Source organism: Anolis carolinensis, chromosome 4 (genome assembly GCF_035594765.1).
Source record: "Anolis carolinensis isolate JA03-04 chromosome 4, rAnoCar3.1.pri, whole genome shotgun sequence".
Lineage (NCBI taxonomy): Eukaryota > Metazoa > Chordata > Lepidosauria > Squamata > Dactyloidae > Anolis > Anolis carolinensis.
The window spans coordinates 44,532,648-44,553,396 of record NC_085844.1 but is presented as its reverse complement, the minus strand read 5'-3'; the positions used below and the strand labels follow the sequence as shown (position 1 = coordinate 44,553,396).

The 20,749-nt window shown below is 38.8% G+C and overlaps 1 protein-coding gene across 8 annotated transcripts in view; it reads left to right on the top strand.

Annotated features, from left to right (window-relative positions):
* chd7 (chromodomain helicase DNA binding protein 7) overlaps positions 1 to 20,152 on the top strand; it is a 148,348-nt gene extending 128,196 nt beyond the window's left edge. For 4 of the 8 annotated variants that reach the window (XM_008108495.3, XM_008108498.3, XM_008108497.3 and 1 more), the window contains exons 25-39: positions 2,115 to 2,204; positions 2,641 to 2,744; positions 3,977 to 4,106; positions 4,404 to 4,476; positions 4,713 to 4,764; positions 5,330 to 5,558; positions 5,682 to 5,890; positions 7,083 to 7,787; positions 8,239 to 8,399; positions 10,527 to 10,754; positions 10,978 to 11,421; positions 13,351 to 13,572; positions 13,915 to 14,055; positions 16,702 to 16,806; positions 18,186 to 20,045. In XM_008108495.3, coding sequence (XP_008106702.1) covers positions 2,115 to 2,204; positions 2,641 to 2,744; positions 3,977 to 4,106; positions 4,404 to 4,476; positions 4,713 to 4,764; positions 5,330 to 5,558; positions 5,682 to 5,890; positions 7,083 to 7,787; positions 8,239 to 8,399; positions 10,527 to 10,754; positions 10,978 to 11,421; positions 13,351 to 13,572; positions 13,915 to 14,055; positions 16,702 to 16,806; positions 18,186 to 19,130 — 3,838 coding nt within the window. In that variant the 3' untranslated portion in view covers positions 19,131 to 20,045. Of the gene's footprint in view, positions 1 to 2,114; positions 2,205 to 2,640; positions 2,745 to 3,976; positions 4,107 to 4,403; positions 4,477 to 4,712; positions 4,765 to 5,329; positions 5,559 to 5,681; positions 5,891 to 7,082; positions 7,788 to 8,238; positions 8,400 to 10,526; positions 10,759 to 10,977; positions 11,422 to 13,350; positions 13,573 to 13,914; positions 14,056 to 16,701; positions 16,807 to 18,185 lie in introns of all 8 variants that reach the window. The other 4 variants (XM_062980342.1, XM_062980341.1, XM_062980343.1 and 1 more) reach the window with 4 other exon arrangements.
* The last annotated feature ends 597 nt before the right edge of the window (positions 20,153 to 20,749 follow it).

Here is a 20,749-nt window from a genome sequence, read left to right as displayed (position 1 = left end):
CAACTCAGAAATTGTATTGAGCATAAGCTCTTCGGCTTGGCTTATGCTGATCTTTATATCCTAGTCACTGTGTTTGTATGTGTATTTATTGGGTATTGTACTGAATAACAAATGTGGTGGTTTATATCTCATATTAGCTGATTCTGGAAAGTAGTTTTCTGATAGCTGTACATTCAGCCTTATGATATGATCATGGGTGAAGTCCCACTTTTTGAGCCTAGAAATCATAAGTTGTGTAGAAGCAAGAAAAGCAGAAGTTGTAAGAGTGCTGCACCTTCTTTGCTTCCAGCTACTATATGAACTGAAATCGTGGATCTTGTTGCAGTGAGACCCACCAGCTTCTCTAAGTCATAGGCATTTCTGCTAATAAAGAGGCCCGTCTAACTATATGGCATTACCAAGAAAGGCTAAAGTCCTCTTTTTACTGTGTAATGTTTCAGTAGATAATTGAAGTTTGTAAAGATTAAGATGTTGGACTGACACTGAGTGGTTTGGTTTTCTTTTTCAATCTGGATATTGTGACAAAGAGTTCTTCTTTTGCTAAGTTGCCGAAGAATCAGAATCTGTTCATGCAAATCCTGTATTTTTCTACCCTGTTATATTGATTTGGGAGGATCTAGCCCACCAGACTGAAGAACTCTTTCAGTGTTAATTAGAGGACACTACCTAAATTAGAGACTTTAGCAGTAACACTAAAGCTGTGGGATATTATCTCTTTGTATGTGTTAAATTCTAAACTATTTGGGAAAAGGCCAATCTTTCAAAACAAGTTTTTGCCAGCCAGCACCATACTCAGCTACAGGCACCCAGTCAAAAAAACGCTCCTGGAAAGTCCCTTCACTCCATAGAGGATATCTGCTGAATAGGAAACACATTAGAAGGCACTGTATATGGGGCAGCTCTGACAGCACCTTGCGTGAAATAACAGGATGCTTTGCATTTGTGCAGGATGCTAGCCATATCAGAAGCAGTGTCTTACTTTTTACCTAGCAGGCACTTTCCAAAAACAATGCTTCACCCAAAAGACCTCTGCAGTTTTATAGATGCCTCAGGGTAGCTAAGCCTTGTGCCATGAGGGCAGGCCTGGAAGAGAAGCCCCAGGGACATGGCAGCAGGGAAAGTCTGAGAGCGCTGCAGGCCAAGCAGAAGGCAGCAGGACTGTTGGGCATTCCTCCCAGTTGGCCAGCATTGCTTTGGAGTGGGGTGGGGCCTGGTATAACAATGGCAAGGGACAGATGTGGCACATATGCTGCCAGTGTGCCATCACTGTGCTGAAAAGCCATGGGTACTTCAAGCAAAGTAGAATGTTCTTTTGCACGTATATATTTAAGAACTCCCTAATGCCATTGCAAGGGAATGAGAGCATGTGTTCAATTATATCAAGTTAATCTTTGATTGAGAACACAAAATTCTACTTCTAAAAAGTTTGGTGGCATTTCAAAGGCATTGTGCCATAACAAGGAACAAGGATACTTTCTAATGTCATCTAAAACAGGTGAAATAGTTGTAAATTTGGCAAAACTTCTTCTTCAACAAAAATTTTTTTTAAGGAAACTGACTTTTTTTTCATTCTCAGAAGGAAAAATGTGTATAATCTAACAAGCCTGACATTCCATATTGGGGGTTTATTGTAAGGTAGTAAAACCAGATTTTATATCTCGTTTATTCCTACAACTTCTGATGTGCTTCCAAAAATGGTATTAAGGCAGCAGCTGAGGAAATTTTATGAGATAATGAAGCAGAACAGTTACTGAAAGCCATCTGCTCAGTTGTTTACAAACTTGCTTCAATACTTCAGAGGCAGTGGTAGAGTACGTGTCTAAACTTCACAAGCTGCACTAGGTAGAACTAAATGAAATGCGCCTGGGTTGGGCTGAGCTCGATCCCTCTCTGTGCAGTCTAAGCGGTTGCCAGGCAGGCCTGTTGGAAGCCAGCAGAAAGCACCACACAGAGGTGATTATGTGCCACCATCTGTCACGCTTCAAGCCTACCATACAGCATGGCTAATCAGCCTTGGCAGGATGATGGATGAACAGCAGCAGCTGCCAAAAGCCACTGTTGGCAAACAGTCCTGAAGTTAAGAACTTTTTTCCCCTCTCTGTTTTCCTCTCCAGGGTCCTGCTGCGTGTCCGCATGCTGTACTATCTGAGGCAAGAAGTTATAGGGGACCAAGCTGACAAGATCTTAGAGGGTGCTGACTCAAGGTTAGTGCATATTCTGGTTTATTTGTGGCTTTGTGCTTGTGCAATTTCTCAATGCTTTTTTTTTTTTAATCGGAAGAATTTATAAAGATTTTGCAGATGCATATCTATTGACATTATTGGATTTCTCATAACATACTGCTTTGAGTATTTGATGAGAGCTTACTCAAATATAAATATAATTAATCAGAATTTATCATGAAACTGCCAACTATATTTTTAAAATTTTGAATTTTCTTCTTAATGTAACAAACTAGGAAAATTTATTAATGTATTAAAAGCTCTGTTGCTCATGACCCCTCCTGACCCCGTCAAGCACTGTAATTTATTGTGCAGCCTTAATTATAGTCATTTGCCTTTCAGCTGTTTAGTATGGAAACTTTTACATTTTGATAACCAAGCTTCAAAAGTATTTTTAAATGTATAATTCTTTTTATAGTGAGGTTGATATTTGGATTCCTGAACCATTTCATGCTGAAGTGCCTACGGAATGGTGGGATAAGGAAGCAGATAAATCCCTTTTAATTGGAGTGTTCAAACATGGTAAGTGATGTCTTACTTTGAACAAAACTCTGTAGTAAAGCTTTCTGTGTATACCAGTATTCTGTCTCAATATTACAAGTGTAATTCCAAAGAAATGTTGGCTTCTCTCTCCTTTTTTCCTTCTGCATTGAAAAAACCCCCACCATTTTGAATTGTAAATATCAGATGCTGTTTTTAAATGTTTGCAGAACATTTCAGAAGAAAACATTACTTTCTTGGCTGTAAATAACACACAGCCATATTTGTTTAAATAATAGCCAAGTAGTATTATAGATCTCTATAAACTCTGCTTCCAGCACTGTTTCACTTGCTAACTCTGCCAGCCAGTGTCAAAGTGGACGGTGGGCTTAACCTCTGCTATTAATCTGTACAAGTGCCTCCTGGGCTTTGTTCCAAGTAATATTTCACAAATGTCAGTGCTGAGAACTCCCGGCTCCCTTGAGTGGGATGCAGCCTTGTTAACTTTGAAAGGCTAGGGATGCAGAGCTGGCATGATATATACAGTGAGCAATTCCTGATTATAATCCCAATTCTCTGGAGGTTGCAAAGGTATTCTCAGCAGCCCAGCCTGACTAAAGGGGAGAATGATGGCTTATAAAACCTTTCATGATTACAGTTTGGCTTGAGGCTCTACAGCAGTTAAGGACAGTGTGTTGTAGTACAAATCCTAATTGAATTGTGCTCTTCTGCCTATGTACAGCAGCCCTGTTTTGTGGGCTCAGCTGAGGCAAGTCTAGTCTAAAAATCATTTCCCTGCCGTGCACTGTTGGGATCTGCCACTTCCTATCTAGTCAACTTGGACGGTAAGAAAAAGCAGTTTTAAAACCATGGAGGGAACCATGTCATCTTACTGACACGTATCACCCTAAACCAAGTAAGACAGATCGCTGGCCCTTATATATTTGCCCACGTATGCATTTCCAATGTAAAATACTGCTTTCAATAGTGCCAGTAGTGCTACTGCTGAAATGAATGGGGAACGTTACATGTAGAGGTCAAAGGGTGATCAGTGAGAAGCTTTCTGTATGCTTTGAGCGTGGATTTCTTGGCCATATTGTTGCCTTGGTTTCTTTTTGCCTCTTTGCATATACGCTAGAAATTTTCCATTTCATGAATTTTGTGCTTAAATAACTGATTTTTTTTTAGTAATGTAATCAGTTCTCCATTGGTATAAAAGTACAATTCTTTCCACATGTGTGGGTATCTTACTTAGTATTTTTTTCTGGATGCAGGCTATGAGAAGTACAATTCAATGAGAGCAGACTCTACTCTGTGTTTTCTGGAACGGGTTGGTATGCCTGATGCCAAGGCCATAGCTGCTGAACAGAGAGGGACAGATATATTAACAGATGGTGGTGATGGGTAAGAAGGACATTATAAAAATTTAGTAAACATTATAATTTTATCATATATATTGTCTTGGTGTCACTTATTGGATCACATTTGAGGATTGTCAGGCTAACAATGTTTTCATGCTAATATTTATGTTAAAGCAGTTGATCAAATTAAAATTTGTTTGAATTAATATATAATTAGAAAACAATATTTTTGTTTCATTTTCATTTGTATAATTTTGCTTCCATATGACACGACATAATAAGCAGTGGGAGACATTTGTTCTTTAACTGCAATTTATTTTCTGTACTGTGTTTCATGTAGAGGTGATTTTGATAGAGAGGATGAAGATCCAGAATATAAACCTACCAGAATTCCATTCAAGGATGAAATTGATGTAAGAATCTTGACATTTTATAATTTTTTTAATTTATTTATGTGCAATATTTGAATGATAGTTATTTAAAATATTAATGTATTATTAAATGTATTAAGAAAGGTTGTTGTGTAATAACAGTGTTATTACACAACAACCTTTCTTAATACATTGAACAGTGTTCCCGATTCTTCTGTCTCCCTAAAATTCAATTATTGAAAAAACAAGAATACTGAATTAACTCTTTCTTTCCTAAGGAATTTGCAAATTCACCATCTGACAAAGAGGGATCCATAGAGCTGCACACAAGTAAGATTTTGTAAAATCTGAGAGAAAGAGGGGAAAAGATATTCACATAAATAATGCCTAATAATGAAAACTGTACGTTAGGAACCCACCTTTTTGGTTTTGGGTACACTTAATGTTTTATACGTTTTAATGGCTTTATACTTTTTTGTAATTTGGTACTTCAACGATTTTTCGTTTCATGATGGCCTTGTTTAGACTATTTACATAGTATGACTAGTGAAGTGGTAAAGCTCAGGTCAGGCATTTTATAAAGGCTCTAAATGTATAAATGAACAATAAATTTTGTTTAACAGAATAAAACATATTTGCTTTTTGTATAATCATTGTAATCTAAGTCTTCTTAATACTATTTAGTATTACCCTAGACATTTACCATAAATATTGCTCATGACAGTAAAGTGTTTCCCTTTCAAACCTAATTTTCCTAATTTTGAGGATGTGTTTTCTCTTCTGATTGTTAAAAATATTTCTATCATTAATGTAAGGTTATTATTTTATTTTTAAACCAATTAGCCTTTCTCTTTAGCTGTGATTGCCTAATATACTGTTTGGTCATATTATCTAGGCAAGCACAGTGAAAGCAATTCTGATTTTGGCCAACTCTACTGGCCTAACACTTCAACCCTGACTACTCGGTTGCGCCGCCTCATTACTGCTTATCAGCGTAGTTATAAAAGGCAACAAATGAGGCAAGAAGCACTAATGAAGACTGACCGGCGGCGACGACGACCTCGTGAAGAAGTGAGAGCACTAGAAGCTGAAAGAGAAGCTATAATAACAGAAAAGCGTCAAAAGTGAGTTTCTTCTTCATTCTTCTCATAGAAATGAGTGTATTCCTCCATGGCATCTGGTATCAAACTGGAGTACAAAACTTGTAAAAGTTTCATGAGGTATTAATCTCTTCCCTTTTTTCCCAGGTGGACAAGAAGAGAAGAAGCAGATTTTTATCGTGTTGTATCTACTTTTGGAGTTATTTTTGACCCGATAAAGCAGCAGTTTGATTGGAACCAGTTCAGAGCTTTTGCTAGACTTGATAAGAAGTCTGATGAAAGCTTGGAGAAGTACTTCAGTTGTTTTGTAGCTATGTGCAGGCGAGTGTGCCGAATGCCAGCCAAGCCAGATGAGGGTAGGTTCACAGATAGCCCTGGCTGTTATAAATTACATTACTGAACTTAAAATACAATTGGGGATGCAAATAGATTTTGAATGTAACCTTTTATTTCTCCCTTTCTGGTTCGAATGTACATTTCTCCATTCACATCAATCATATGCAGTAAACGTAGAGAAATATCATTCTTGATCACAAGGAAGGTTCTACATGTGTTCAATCAAATAAGATTAAAGATTCTTTTAGGCTTTGTTGCTTGTATGGGCTATTATAGGTTTAACATTACAATAGCATGTCTGCCATATTTGTTCCTTCCAACTGCTCACTTGTAACTAGACTTGATCTCAACAAGGCATAATTCCATAATACTTCAACAAGTGATGCAGTGACTGCAAATGTTTCATTTCAACAAAATTAGTTAAATTTATTATCCCACGTGTTCTCTGATGAGTTTATAGTAGCACACAAGCTTCTCATCTTCTCAGCAACTTTGTGAGATAGGTCTGGCTCAAAGAGATTGATTGGCCCTAAGTCACACAGTGAGTTTCATGATACAATGGGAACTGGAACATAGATTTATTTTCAAATTCAGATCCAGCACCATTGCACCACCCTGGATTTCTTGGATTTCTCTGAATTAGGGGTTTGGCTTTGATACATAGACAATTGTAAGGTATCCTATATTGTCCAAAGACACATAATATACCTAAGCAGGTTTTTTAAGTCAGACATCCTGGGATAACCTTCAGTTTGGTCATTTTGATTTGAAATTTAAGTTATTACCATATTTACTGAAGTCTAACACTCACCTTTTTGGGCTAAATTCTATCGCTAAAATTGAGGTGCTCATTAGATTCAATGGCATGTTAGAATCTCATACCTAAATCTCCCTGCACTATTGGGCAAGAGATCCCAGCTAGAGACAGAGATGGGTGAGGCAAAGGCTGCTATGAAAAGGCTGGTGAGAAGCTGATGGTGGCCACGAAATTACTAGTAGGAAGGTTAGATGGAGGGGTGCTGCTTCCCACCAGCCTTTTTGTGGCCACCATCACCTTGCATTATATTTGATTGCAAATCCTTTTTTTTGTAATACACACCTTCAATATTGTGGTGCACATTGCATGCAATGGCTCGTGTAAATATGGGGTATTTAAATTTTAAACATTTCAAAACATTCCTAAAAACTGCTTATACATCTCTTTTCCTACAGAACCCCCTGATCTTTCCACTATGATTGAGCCAATAACTGAGGAACGTGCTTCTCGCACTTTATATCGTATAGAGCTCTTGCGGAAAGTTCGAGAGCAAGTTCTCCATCATCCACAATTGGCGGAGAGACTGAAACTGTGTCAGCCAAGCTTGGATCTGCCAGAATGGTGGGAGTGTGGCAAACATGACAAAGATTTATTGATTGGGGCTGCTAAACATGGTGTCAGCAGGACAGATTATCATATCCTGAATGACCCTGAACTTTCCTTTCTTGAGTGTCACAAAAATTTTGCTCAAAACAGAAGTGGAGGTAATCTAAATGCTATATCTTTGTTAAATCCGTTGAGTGTTTGCTGTAGTCACACAGCCTCTATTATCCCTTCCACACTGGCACAAGATGAAAAATCTGCAGAACAAGCTGAGGTTAAACTGGAAGAGCCTGAGAAAACAACAGTCAAAGAAAAGTCTGACAGTAAAGAAGAGGAGGAGGAGGAGGAGGAGGAGGAAGTAACAGATGTTGCATTAAAAAGTGCGAAGGAAGAATGTGATGCTGAGGCTGAGCTTGGTCCTGTTAAATGTGAAATAAAAGACATAGAACTTAGCACAGAGGTAGATCCAAAGTCTATTTCTGAGAAAGGTTCAGAAGAGGATGATGAAGAAAAACTTGACGATGATGACAAATCAGAAGAGTCCTCCCAACCTGAAGGTAAATGTGAAGGATTTGCAGATTGATTTAGACTAGCTTGGTAATGCCCAGTGTGTGTAGTTCTTTTGCCAACAGACCAAACGGATCCAAAATGTTAAAGATCAACATGAAATTGGATCTCAAATCTTTGTGGTTGCTTAGTTTTCAGTTCCTAAGTTGTTTGGGTTGTTCACCCAATCTTTCTGCCCTTGAACGGCACACTCCATAGTGAGTTTCTTTGTCTTCCCTGATGCATAGGGGAAGATCCTAAAGCATATTTATGTATAAATACATAAATAATTCCATTTTTATTTTAACAAAATGCAGTATTTCTATGAATGTATAACCATCATCTATAGTATAACTGCTTAAAAAGATTTTGTTGAATCAAAACTTCCATAACTACATTGTAAATAACAGTTGTTACAAGCAGCCTACTTTTGTGACTAATTCTTGCTGATTTATGTCTCAGCAGGAACGATATCTCAGGGTAAGAATTTTGATGAAGAAAGCAACGCGTCCTTGAGCACTGCAAGGGATGAGACACGTGATGGGTTTTATATGGAAGATGGAGATCCATCCATAGCCCAGCTGCTTCATGAAAGAACATTTGCTTTTTCCTTTTGGCCTAAGGTTGGTTCAGCATCGTGGTTTCTAACCTCATTACTGCGAAGTTATCACTTTTGAAGATTGAAATGCTTACTTCCCTGTCTGATACATCATGTAGGTTTTTTCTCAAACCATGGGGCAGAGTTCCTTTGAGGGGACAGATAAGATCCTCCAAGGGAGTATGAAACATTCCCAGCTTTGAACATTTCGTAAGCTGAGTGGTCCGCTAGGGGCAAAACAATTTTTCCAGTATAATAACACTATAGTGAATAAATTGCATTCTCCTGTACCAAGCTATGTATCTACATTTCCTCTGCCCTAATATGGAGTAAATAGTGGGTGTCCTGGTGTGGCTGGCAAGTCATTCAGAGGCAGGAACTTTCCAAACTTTTAAGAGCAGACTCTCATGGGTGGTGCAGAAAAAAGAAACCTCCTTGGCAGCATCTATGCATGTGTAGAATTCTGAATGCAATTTCTTGGTTCCTGGCTTTTTTGTATGAGGGGAAAACAGCATATCCATAGTTTTATGGAGTAGGTGTTACACACATACCACCCATTGCCCGTAAGATCTGGCCAACATGAAAAGAATAAGGCATTCTGTTAATCTTTAATAATATGGTATTTCTTTGATGTCTGGTGAGGTGGGTAATAAATAAAAATATTATTACTAATATTAATGTTAATAATAAAATTATTAACTTCAAGTGCTAAATGAGTAGTTTTCATTTATAGAAACCAGACACAATAAAATTGTGTTATTTTATTTCATTCACAAATAGCTCCCTAAGACAGAAAGTATTCTGAACTTTTCAAATTTTGTAACAATAAAAAATACTTTAGGACAAAGTGAATAAAAGTGTGGAGCAGTGTTCTTGTACTAGCACTATATCCTTCATCCTGGTTTCAGAGGGTGCTAGAGAGAAATAAAATAGTAATAGTCTTAAGCTTCCTAATCACCATAACAGGGCCATCTGGTTTAGGGGGGAAAAAATAACCCTTGCCATAATAGGCTTATTCCTGGGGAAAGCAAGCAGTCAGCTGCAGCTGCTGAAGTCTGCTAGTGCTTTTTATGCTGTTCTGTCTGCAGTTCAGGGTGTTCAAAATCGAGCTTGTTCAGTAATCAATAGCTAATTTTTGTACATTTTGACAATTATTTGGTTACACATATGCATGTATGTTTTTTAAGTTTTTTAAGTTCTCACATGTTGCCACAGTATATGGAGCTAATTTGGTTATGTATAACATCAATTAAATATGTTTTAGAACAATTTAAAGGAATGCAGCAACCTGAAGCAGTTTATGCAAATAAATGGTAACTGCACCAGCAAAAAAAATAATAATACATTTTTATGGTATTAACTACAACTCAGAAACATAAAATAGTCTTCCTTGGGCATATATGTTATAAAATATTGAATGCTAAGCAAAGTTTTCTGGGAAAGTAATGCAGTATTACTAACTAATCATATCAAAAAGTCATGTATGTGAAACATATTCTGAAAAGTGTCACAGAAACTATCTGATTAGATTTGAAAGAACTCTTCCCCGCACAGTAGCATATATTTTGTATCTGCCTATATTGTAACTGGGCTAAACTGTAATTAGATTTTTTTTAATGTACACGCTTCAGTGGAATCTGAAGTGATAATGGGTGTGGAATGAAAATTGACATTTATTAGATGTCCCTAGGTTGGTGCCCATTTGATAACATTGAACTTTATTAATAGTGACACTAATGAGGAACCACTTCCTGGGACAGAATTACAGATGCAGCCTGTTGGCTCTCACATACCCAGGGCAAAGATGCAGAGTTACAGGAATCATGCTACTACTGGTTTAACTGATGTTCACTTTTACTTCAAGTAACTAACAGTGAGAGATGGAAAAAATTCCGTCCAGTGAGATGTATATTTTTTTGTTATAAAGGGCTCATGTTGCTAGAAGTTTTCTTCCATTTAAATGACAAAATCTGTTCTTCTCCTCTTTAGATTATACATATTTTAAAGGAAACTTTAAATATTTTTTGTTTCTTGAATTTAGGTAAAAACTACAAAAATTGTCAAAGTGCAGCCTGCTAAGCCGTATAGCACATGGCCTCAGCTCAAATGGCTACTTCCACATGACATTCATTATGTATTTTCCTTTCTGCAGGATCGAGTAATGATCAACCGATTAGACAACATCTGCGAAGCAGTGTTGAAAGGGAAGTGGCCAGTAAATAGGCGCCAGATGTTTGATTTCCAGGGGCTTATACCTGGGTATACACCAACAGCTGTGGACAGCCCTCTGCAGAAAAGGAGCTTTGCAGAACTCTCTATGGTTGGTCAAGCCAGCATCAGTGGCAATGAAGATATCACAGTCTCTCCTCAGTTATCCAAGGCACGTTTCTTTCTTTCTAATAGTACAGGGTTGTCTAATCAGTAGGGGTCAAAACAGCAGAAACAGTGCTTCCCCACAACTTATCAAATGTAACTAGCTGAGGAATAATATATAGATTTCTTTCAGTGTATCCAATTATAATATATTGAAAATAGACAATGGGCAAAAAAGCAAAGGCTATTTTATCACTCATAGTAATATATGTTTTGTTTTGTTTTATTAGGAAGATGCCCTCAATTTGTCAGTTCCACGCCAGAGGAGGAGGAGAAGGAGGAAAATTGAAATTGAGGCTGAAAGGGCAGCTAAGAGGAGAAATCTCATGGAAATGGTTGCCCAGTTGCGAGAGTCACAGGTTGTCTCTGAAAATGGACAAGAAAAAATTGTAGACTTATCAAAAGCCTCACGAGAGGCAACAAGTTCTACCTCAACTTTTTCTGCTGTTCCTTCAAAGTTTCTGTTACCTAATGTTTCTACACCAGTAACTGATGCCTTTAAAACTCAGATGGAGCTGCTGCAAGCAGGTCTTTCAAGCACACCCACAAGGCATCTGCTAAATGGTTCTTTAATTGATGTAGAACCACCTTTGAAAAGGAGGAGAGGAAGAAGGAAAAATGTAGAAGGGCTTGATCTGTTATTTATGAGCAACAAGCGAGCATCATTGACGGCAGTAAGAAAGAAGACTTTTTGTTTGACATCAATTTCTTATTATGCATTTTGTGAGGCCCAGCTCTGAATGGGGCCTTTTTTTGAATGTATCTGTTTAAAAGATTCTGACTTTTCAGTTCTTCATTCATAATAATTTATTATTCACACCTACCTCTTCAAAGCAAAAATGTCTCTGGAAGATGAGTTCTATTTTAGTTAGTTCATCCTGTGAGTTCGTTTTAAGATAGTGTAGCATAGTAGTTCAGAGACTGTTCTAGGCAATAGAAAACACCATTTTGAATCTTCCCTCTAGTTGAGCAGCCATACTCAAACCACTGATCCTCACCCATTATCCCTGGTGGCAGTGTAGAGATAATGCTTTGTGACCCCTCTTACCATTTTCATGCAAGACTTATACTTGAAGGCTATTGAATATTGTTAATGTAAAGCCTTGTAATAATACCCTGTGTGATTGTGGTGATTGTGGTGGTTAAGGGCCTGTACTAGAACATTATATATTTCGTAATTCACAATTATAAATATTGCTCCAAAATGTACTTTCTCCATTCTGCAAACTTAATTTCCTTCAAAATAGAAACTGGCTATGGGTAAAATACTGCATTTATTATAGTGGAGTTTTGAGTAGATACCAGAAGTGTAGGGATTGCACATGTCCCATACCAGAACTTAAAGAGAGCTGCTCCCTGACACTTCTCTCCCACTTGCACCTGAAGGGAACTTTATCCCAAACTAGAAGTCACCACAAGTGATACTTCCGCAAGAGTCCCTTTGAAGTAAGAAATCTTTTGAAGAGGCTTGTCACAAGACACATGGGCACTTGAGGACCTCACAAAAAGGCCTGAGTCAGCACTTCAACAACTTCTTTTCTAGAACCTTATGTTCTGTATTTTGGTTTTGAGTACTGATGCATATACAATAAATATATTCATAGAAACCAATCTTAAAACTAATGCCTTTTTTGTCAGGAGTGACTTGAGAAACTGCAAGTCGCTTCTGGTGTGAGAGAATTGGCCATCTGCAAGGATGTTGCCCAGGGGACACCCGGATGTTTGATGTTTTACCATCCTGTAGGAGGCCACTCTCATGTCCCCGCATGGGGAGCTAGATCTGACAGATGGGAGCTCATCCTGCTCCCCAGATTCGAACCAGCGACCTTTCGATCAGCAGTCCTGCCCGCTCAAGGCAATGCCTGACACATGACATAAACATATATGGAGTCGATGTATTAATGTCACTGAGTCTGCTTTGAACATTCTACCTGAATCACAGTGTTTTTCAAGTCACATATTCCTCTGCTATTGTTGTAAATATTTTTGTTTTCAAAAATCACAGAATTATTTCCAAATCAGATCAAGAGACAAATAAGGGAATTCTTAATTCTTACATACTACATTTTAATTCTAAGGGGCCATTCAACATTATCATTTTTAGTATGGGGAAAGCCCTTCACATTTGGATAGACCAAGGGCAAGATAATCCATGGGCTTCTAAATGTTGAATTATATCTGCCATCATGCTTCACCATTGACCAGGCTGGCTGAAGGTGGTAGGGATTGGATACCAATAGTAGAGGGCTACAAGCTCTCCAGTTCTGACTTAACCCTGTTGTAGGATTGCTAGGAGACAGCACTTAAAACAGTGGTTCTCAACCTGTGAGTCCCCAGGTGTTTTGGCCTACAACTCCCAGAAATTCCAACCAGTTTACCAACTGTTAGGATTTCTAGGAGTTGAAGGCCAAAACATCTGGGAACCCACAGGTTGAAAACCACTGGCTTCCAGGTTTAACTCATAGGGGCACATTACAGCTGAGATATGTTTAGTTGCCAGTTGGTAGGCCTGTTTTGACATGCATGCTTTTTGGAAGGAATTCCTGTTGGTAGTTGTATAACAATCTATTGAATGTGGATACTGATATCAATTTTTTTTTCAGGACGATGCAGAAGTGACCAAAGCATTTGATGAAGAACTGGAGGCTCCACTACTGAGAAACATTCCATCTCCTGGACAACTGGATGCTGACACTCACATCCCAGTTGTTAATGTGGAGGATGGGACCAGGCTTGTTGGAGAAGATGCTCCTAAAAACAAAGATTTAGTTGAATGGCTTAAATTGCATCCCACATTCACCGTTGATATGCCAAGTTATGTACCAGTAAGTGGATGTTAGTTTAGTTTGAATTCTTGTCTGTCTTCTTCATAATAGTAGTGAAACATCAGTGTCACTGAGTTCCATATTTACAATTCTGCAACTTGGATTTTGTTTTAAAACGATGTTTTCATCATTTTTCATTAGTTATATTTTTCTTTTGTAATTATACAGAATGAAAAAAATTCAAGTAATGTAATTTATGTTGTGTTAATCCTTGGTCAACTGTAAAATGTTTTTTTAGATACAGGTTTTTTTAAAAAACATAAAGCCTACTGAGCTGATCAGTTATTTTTACAGATAATAAAGCCCCAAAGTAATGCAATGTTCCTTTTTTCCTTTTCCTAGAAGAGTGCAGATGTACTGTTTTCCCCCTTTCAGAAACCGAAGCAGAAACGGCACAGATGTCGAAATCCTAATAAACTGGATATAAACACCTTAACTGGAGAAGAGAGGGTTCCTGTTGTGAATAAGCGAAATGGCAAGAAGGTAATGCTTTGATTACCATGATCTATCACTACATGCTCTTTTAGCCTAGCCCTTGAATTTCACTAATCTGCTTTTATTTTTTTTAAAAAAACCTTATTTGATATGTATATAATTTCATTTAACAGTTTTATATAGAACCAATTAACCTAGATCAGTGATGGCGAACATTTTAGCGATTGAGTGGCCAAACCGGGGTGGGGGTGTGAATGGGTGGGTGAGCGGCGGCATGCAAGCAGGGTGTAGTATGGAGGGGGGGAGGGCGGTAAGTGGGCAAGCGAATGGGTGGGTGAGCAAGCGGGATGGCGGGTAGGCCAGGAGAGAGGGGGCTTTGTGTCCCTTCTGGCACATTGCCATATGTTTGCTACCACTGATCTAGATTATGAGTTCTCCATCACTGATGAGAGTATTTCTCTGCACAGAGTTTATAGAGTGGTTTGTTGGGGATAATTTGCTTCTTGAGAAACAGAATTGGACTAGGTGCCTGCTTCCAATCCCTTGGTCACAGGTATTTTGATTTGCAAATGTCTTAAGTTTGGCAAATATTTTTCTCAATTCTTAATTCATTCCAAATGGTTGAATTGAATACTACTTGTGCACAGTTCCGTTTTAGCCATTTTTCTTTGGCATTTCCGGCTGGCTATAATGGCAAGGGCCCAGCCACCATGTTTTTTCGCCCAAAACAGCCCATGTGGCTGCTGGGCACAGCTTCTTCCCTTCTATTTGGGAGCACATGGCGCATGGAGAGGCTGCCGTGTGCTCTCACTGGATTTCTCTGAGAGCCCTGCCTGTTAGGCCAATCAAAAGTAGAATAACGCTTGACACAAAATGTCAAGCGCCTCTATTGTGCTTAGTTGCATCCTGGCTCTGACAGGTGCTGCCTTACCGCTCGCTCACAGCTCTTCAGCTTTAGCTTTTGGCTTGGCTTGGCTTCTAGAATTGAATCTTTTTGTTTTTCCTTTATTTTCTTGTGTTTGTTTTTTTTAATTTAGTGGGACTGGGAGTTGCAAAGTGCGGGTGGGTACACGCATTTGGGGACTTGGGAGAGAAAAGAAAGCATCTCTTGGGAGGGTGAGTGTGTTTTTCTTTAGGGTGGCTCTGAACCTTTAGTCATCCTTTAGCTTCTTCCCTTCTCTCATATAATTAATTTTTTTCTCCTCCATCCCTTCCTTTAGAAATCACTTTAGTACATAATAGTAATTCTTGCAAACAGCAAAGCCTCATTCTCAGAAAACTACCTACCTACCTATCATAGAATAGTATAGTAGAGTTGGAAGAGACCTCATGAGCCATCCAGTCCAACCCCCTGACAAGAAGCAGGAAATCGCATTCAAAGCACCCCTGACAGATGGCCATCCAGCCTCTGCTTAAAAGCCTCCAAAGAAGGAGCCTCCACCACAGTCCGGGGAGAGAGTTCCACTGCCGAACAGCCCTCACAGTGAGGAAATTCTTCCTGATGTTCAGGTGGAATCTCCTTTCCTGTAGTTTGAAGCCATTGTTCCGCGTCCTAGTCTGCAGGGCAGCAGAAAACAAGCTTGCTCCCTCCTCCCTATGACTTCCCTTCACATATTTGTACATGGCTATCATGTTTCCTCTCAGCCTTCTCTTCTGCAGGCTAAACTTGCCTAGTTCTTTAAGCCTCTCCTCATAGGGCTTGTTCTCCAGACCCTTGACCTCCCTAAACTTACCACCAATACATTTTATTTCCTTTGCGAACAAGTTCTCTCTGTTTATATTTCTCTCTATACTCTCAGCCTTCTTGATTTCAATTAATAATCAAAATCATAAAAAGCTAGTTTTGATAATATAATACTCTTCCAGATGATTGTACCAGCAAGAAACAAAAATAAAATTCTACCTGCCTTAGACCAAACCTATCATTTGTAATCTCTCTGCCTTCTTAACTTCAAGTAATAAATAATATAATAATCGTCTGGCTGCTTCTGCCAAATATTAATAATAACAAGAATAACAAAAGTGTTGGGTTTCTGTGGAACCTTTGCCAAGCCTACAGAAAGTGTAATAGTGGGTGGGCTGTGTTGTGTGCAACTTTGACATTTGGCAGAAAGGAATGGTACCCTGCTGCTGCTCGTGGGGAAGGTACAGGGCGGGGCCAGCAGGGGATACCTATTTGGGATTTTTTTAAAAGGAGATTTTATTTCTAGAAAAAAAGAAAAAGTCCCAAACGTTCTGAATTTTCCAAATGTTCTGAAACTTGATGGGCCGGCAGCGGTAGATGTGTCCTCCAAGTGTGGCTATTTTCATCCCCATAGGCCTGAAAATGACATGAGGGGGAGTCCATGAAGCCTCCCCCCCCCCCCCAATTGCCTCCAATGGGCTGGATCAAGCTGCATTTTTCAGTTGCTGACCAAAAATAGCTTTTCTGTCAACTGCCTGTTTTTGAGAGGTGTGCGAATATGACCCCCCCCCCCCCCGCCCCACAAGAATTCGGGTAGCAAAAACTAATCGACGTCCAGTTGAATCCACAAGCCTATTGAATCCATGGTTGCAATTATAAGCACTGTTGGATTGTTTCTTGTAAAATACTGTTAATATTTTTGTTGAACTGTATGTAAATAAACAAGCTTAAAATATGAAATGTGTTAGCAAGCTTTCTTTTTCTTAATGAAATGTGTTGGTTTTTTTTAGATGGGTGGAGCTATGGCTCCACCAATGAAGGATCTACCAAGATGGCTGGAAGAAAATCCTGAATTTGCTGTTGCTCCAGATTGGACTGATATTGTTAAACAGTCTGTAAGTAAAGGCTTTTTCTGACGTGGATCCATTGATTATCACAATGACAGATTTCAACATTTGTATTCTGAATGCTTTATAAACACAGTGTATATACAAAATTGATTTGGGACTGAAACTGTCCATACTAATAACAAATCAACAAGCCTCTCACAATCAAATGTTAAATGTTTAAACAAACATTTAAATTCTGCTTATCTTCTCTTCCCCCCTTATTCCAGGCATATATACTGAGAAATGTGAATTTTTAAAAGCCTCAAATGTAGTAGTTGTCAGAAGAAAATGAATACTTTGTTTTCTCAGATAAATAGGTACTATATTTCACCACATAATAGTCACACTTCCCCTCATTTTTTTGTTTAAAGCGGGGGCATGCAACTATTACACGGTGATAACTATTACGAGTGAAAAATTGTGAGAAAATGCAGCTATGGGACTTCCCTCACCTACCAGCTGAGGGAAGCCACATAGTTGCAAAGGGCACATGGGCAGGCAAAGTCTCGCTTGCTGAATCACACTCTTCATTCACTCGCCTGGGCATGGGCGAATGAATAGAAGGTGCAACTATTATGTGGAGAAGAGCAAATTTTGCCTCCTAAAATGGGGGTATGACAGCTATACAGTGGCAACTATTATGCAATGAAATATGGTATATTTACAAAGTTTTGTCAGTGAATACATATTATTGAGTTGCCTTCAGAAACAATATAATCATCAGCTGCTTCATTCTTGTTGCATGCCTTCAAGTCAATCCCTACTTATGACAATCTTCTCCTAGTGTTTTCTCAGCAATATTAATTCAAAGGACAGCTATCCTTGTCTCTCTCTTCAACTGAGAGAGTTGTGACTTGCTCAAGGTACAGCATGGCTTTCCATGATTGAGCAGGGTTCAGGCTCTGTTCCACTAGAGTCTTAGTCCAACACTCAAACCACACCGCCTTCCCCAGGCTGTCAATACACTTTTCAACCCTTCTAGATAGGTAGTTATGAAGGGAAGGAATTTTCCCCCTCCACTTTTTCATTCTTTCTGGGCTGAAGACAATCAGCAATCAATGAGATCATTCTGCACTTGGCTTTGTGGCCCATTTCCACATGCCACTATTGGGCCTGGAATAGCTGCTTTTTAACATAAGTTTTGTGTATGCAGAGCCCTCCCCCATTTCCCCTTCTTCTCTTTCCCCCATCAAGGTTCCTTGAGTAAAACACATTTATTTATTTTTGGTTTTTAAGAGTATTTCAGATCTTTGAATAAGAACGACTCAACCTATATTGTACATTTTCTAAGTTATTTTAGCAGCACTGCATTAAATTCTAAATTTGCAAGTATTGTCATAAGGAGCAGCATAAAAGTGCAGACTTTGCTCTCTTCTCTTATTCAGGGTTTTGTTCCAGAATCCATGTTTGACCGTCTTCTCACAGGACCTGTTGTGCGGGAAGAAGGAGCAAGTAGAAGAGGGAGAAGGCCAAAAAGCGAAATTGCCAAAGCAGCTGCAGCAGCTGCTGCTGTAGCTTCAACTTCGGGAATTAACCCACTGCTAATGAACAGTCTGTTCGCTGGAATGGATCTGACGAGCCTTCAGAATTTGCAGAACCTACAGTCCCTCCAGCTTGCAGGCCTCATGGGCTTCCCTCCAGGACTGGCGACAGCTGCTGCTGCCGCTGGAGGTGATTCTAAAAATCCAGCTGCCATGCTGCCTCTGATGCTGCCCGGTATGGCAGGGTTACCCAACATGTTTGGACTAAGTGGATTGTTGAATAACCCAATAACAGCTGCTTCTGGAAACACCACTATGGCTTCCAGTCAAGGAGAAACTGAAGACGGCACTTCAAAAGTTGAAGAAAAGAAGACTGAGAATGAAGAGGAGAACAAAGACTCTGAGAAAAGCACAGATACTGTTTCTGCTACTGACTCGGCCAACGGATCTGTTAGTGCTACTGCTGCTGCAGCCACTGCCACCAACACAGCTAACACTGGATTGCCTGCCAACCCCCTGACTTTCAATCCTTTCCTTTTGTCGACCATGGCTCCTGGCCTGTTCTATCCATCTATGTTTCTACCTCCAGGACTGGGAGGATTGACACTATCTGGTTTCCCAGCATTAGCCGGACTTCAGAATGCAGTGGGCTCCAGTGAAGTGAAGGTTACCGATAAAACTGAAGGACCTGCCTTTAAAGATGAAGAAAATCTAGAGGGCAGTGATGCAGAGGAGAGCCTTGACAAAACTGCAGATTCCTCCGCTTTAGAAGATGAAATAGCACAGGGTGAAGAATTAGACTCGCTTGATGGGGGGGATGAAATAGAAAACAATGAAAATGATGAGTAAGCAGTACCCGTTACTGTTAAAGTATTTTAAACTTTTGACAAGTGGTAGTCCTACTGTTTACACTCACAGTTAATGTCCATACTTAGTTTTTATAAGCTGTTCTGTAACATAGTGTAGCAGACAAAAAGTTCAAGTCATGTTATACAGATGTGTCAAAAGGTATCTTGGTCATTAAGTATTGTGCAGTGCATTATTTATTATCCCTAGGAAAGATGAAATTGAGAGGTGATCATGTCTTTTTAAGGAAATTGACATAATGCTCTGCTTTTTTCCCTTTTGGTACCATTGGTATTATAAAAGCAGCAATTTGTAATAGAGTGGCACTAAATAGAAGGAAGTGCTGCTTAAAGGAAGTATGAAGTTATATATTTAATTTTTTATGTTTATTTTTTGCTGTGAAGGTCAAGATGAAATTTACCATACATATCGTCCTTACGCATCATTTTGACTGTATGGGAGTTCTCTCGTGCACATATACATACACACATACACACACATTCTCTGACAATCTCCATGATAGTGTGAATGTCTCTCTGTCTTGAGACACAGCAATAATAAGGCAGCTGTTGAATGTGAAGAGTACCTTTTGGAAAATACTCACTGAAAAGGTTCTTGCAGGATTAAACTACAGTTAAATCGTCTCGTGATCTTTTAATGCACTGGTAAAACAAAAAAAAATTAAATCAGGTACCTTTTTAAATTAAAGGACTTTGTTACTTTAGCCACAAAGCTAAACAGATTACCTCAACTCTAAACTAGCCTTGAAGTTTACAGACATGACTTTGTAAATGTATTTGTTTTTCTTGTTGTGATGTCTTTTTATTTTTTTTTCTTGAAAACTGCTATCATGTAAGATAAGATGTAAATTGCTGCCAACTGTAGTAATGATGCTTTTAATAAAAGTGACTCATGATATGCAGAGATGTAATTTATAGAATATAGTAATTAGAAAACTCACAATCCAGTTTGCTATTTTTCTGTATTCACAATAGAAGCAAATATATCAATGTGCGTCCCTCTTATTTTGCCAGCTTTTTTGTCACTAAATATATTGAATTGATAGTGTTTGAGAAACAGACAAGATAAGAAATTTTGAGTTACATTCATTCATATTATTCTACTCAAACTAAAGCTTCAGAAAGTCTCACAAAAACCTGTATTACTCTCTCAAAAGAGCTTGTAAGGCTAGGAATACTTTCAAATGTGTTCAGCATGTGATAATGTGGTACATTAAAGAACAAAAGGGTAACAGAGAAATGAGGCTTTGATAGGCACAATATCTAGGTCATTTATCCTTGTTTAATGGGTAGAAAAACACAATGCTGTAGTTTGAGCGGGGGACATAAAGGCTCTGTGGTATTCTGCAGACCAGAGCTTGTGATGCCGAGAAACCACTGTCAAACAACCTACAGGAAACTAAAAATGACCCACTTTATAGAAGACCTATGCTGCTTCTGGGGAGCTACTGATTTGTACCTTTTTATGACCTTTGATAGTATTATATTATTTGAGTTCACTGAGTTGTGCCACTAGGATGATCACTCAACAATCCTGACATAAAGTTGAAGGGTTAGACACTTCACCGCGGAGGGCACAAAACTACATCTGTTGGGTGCACA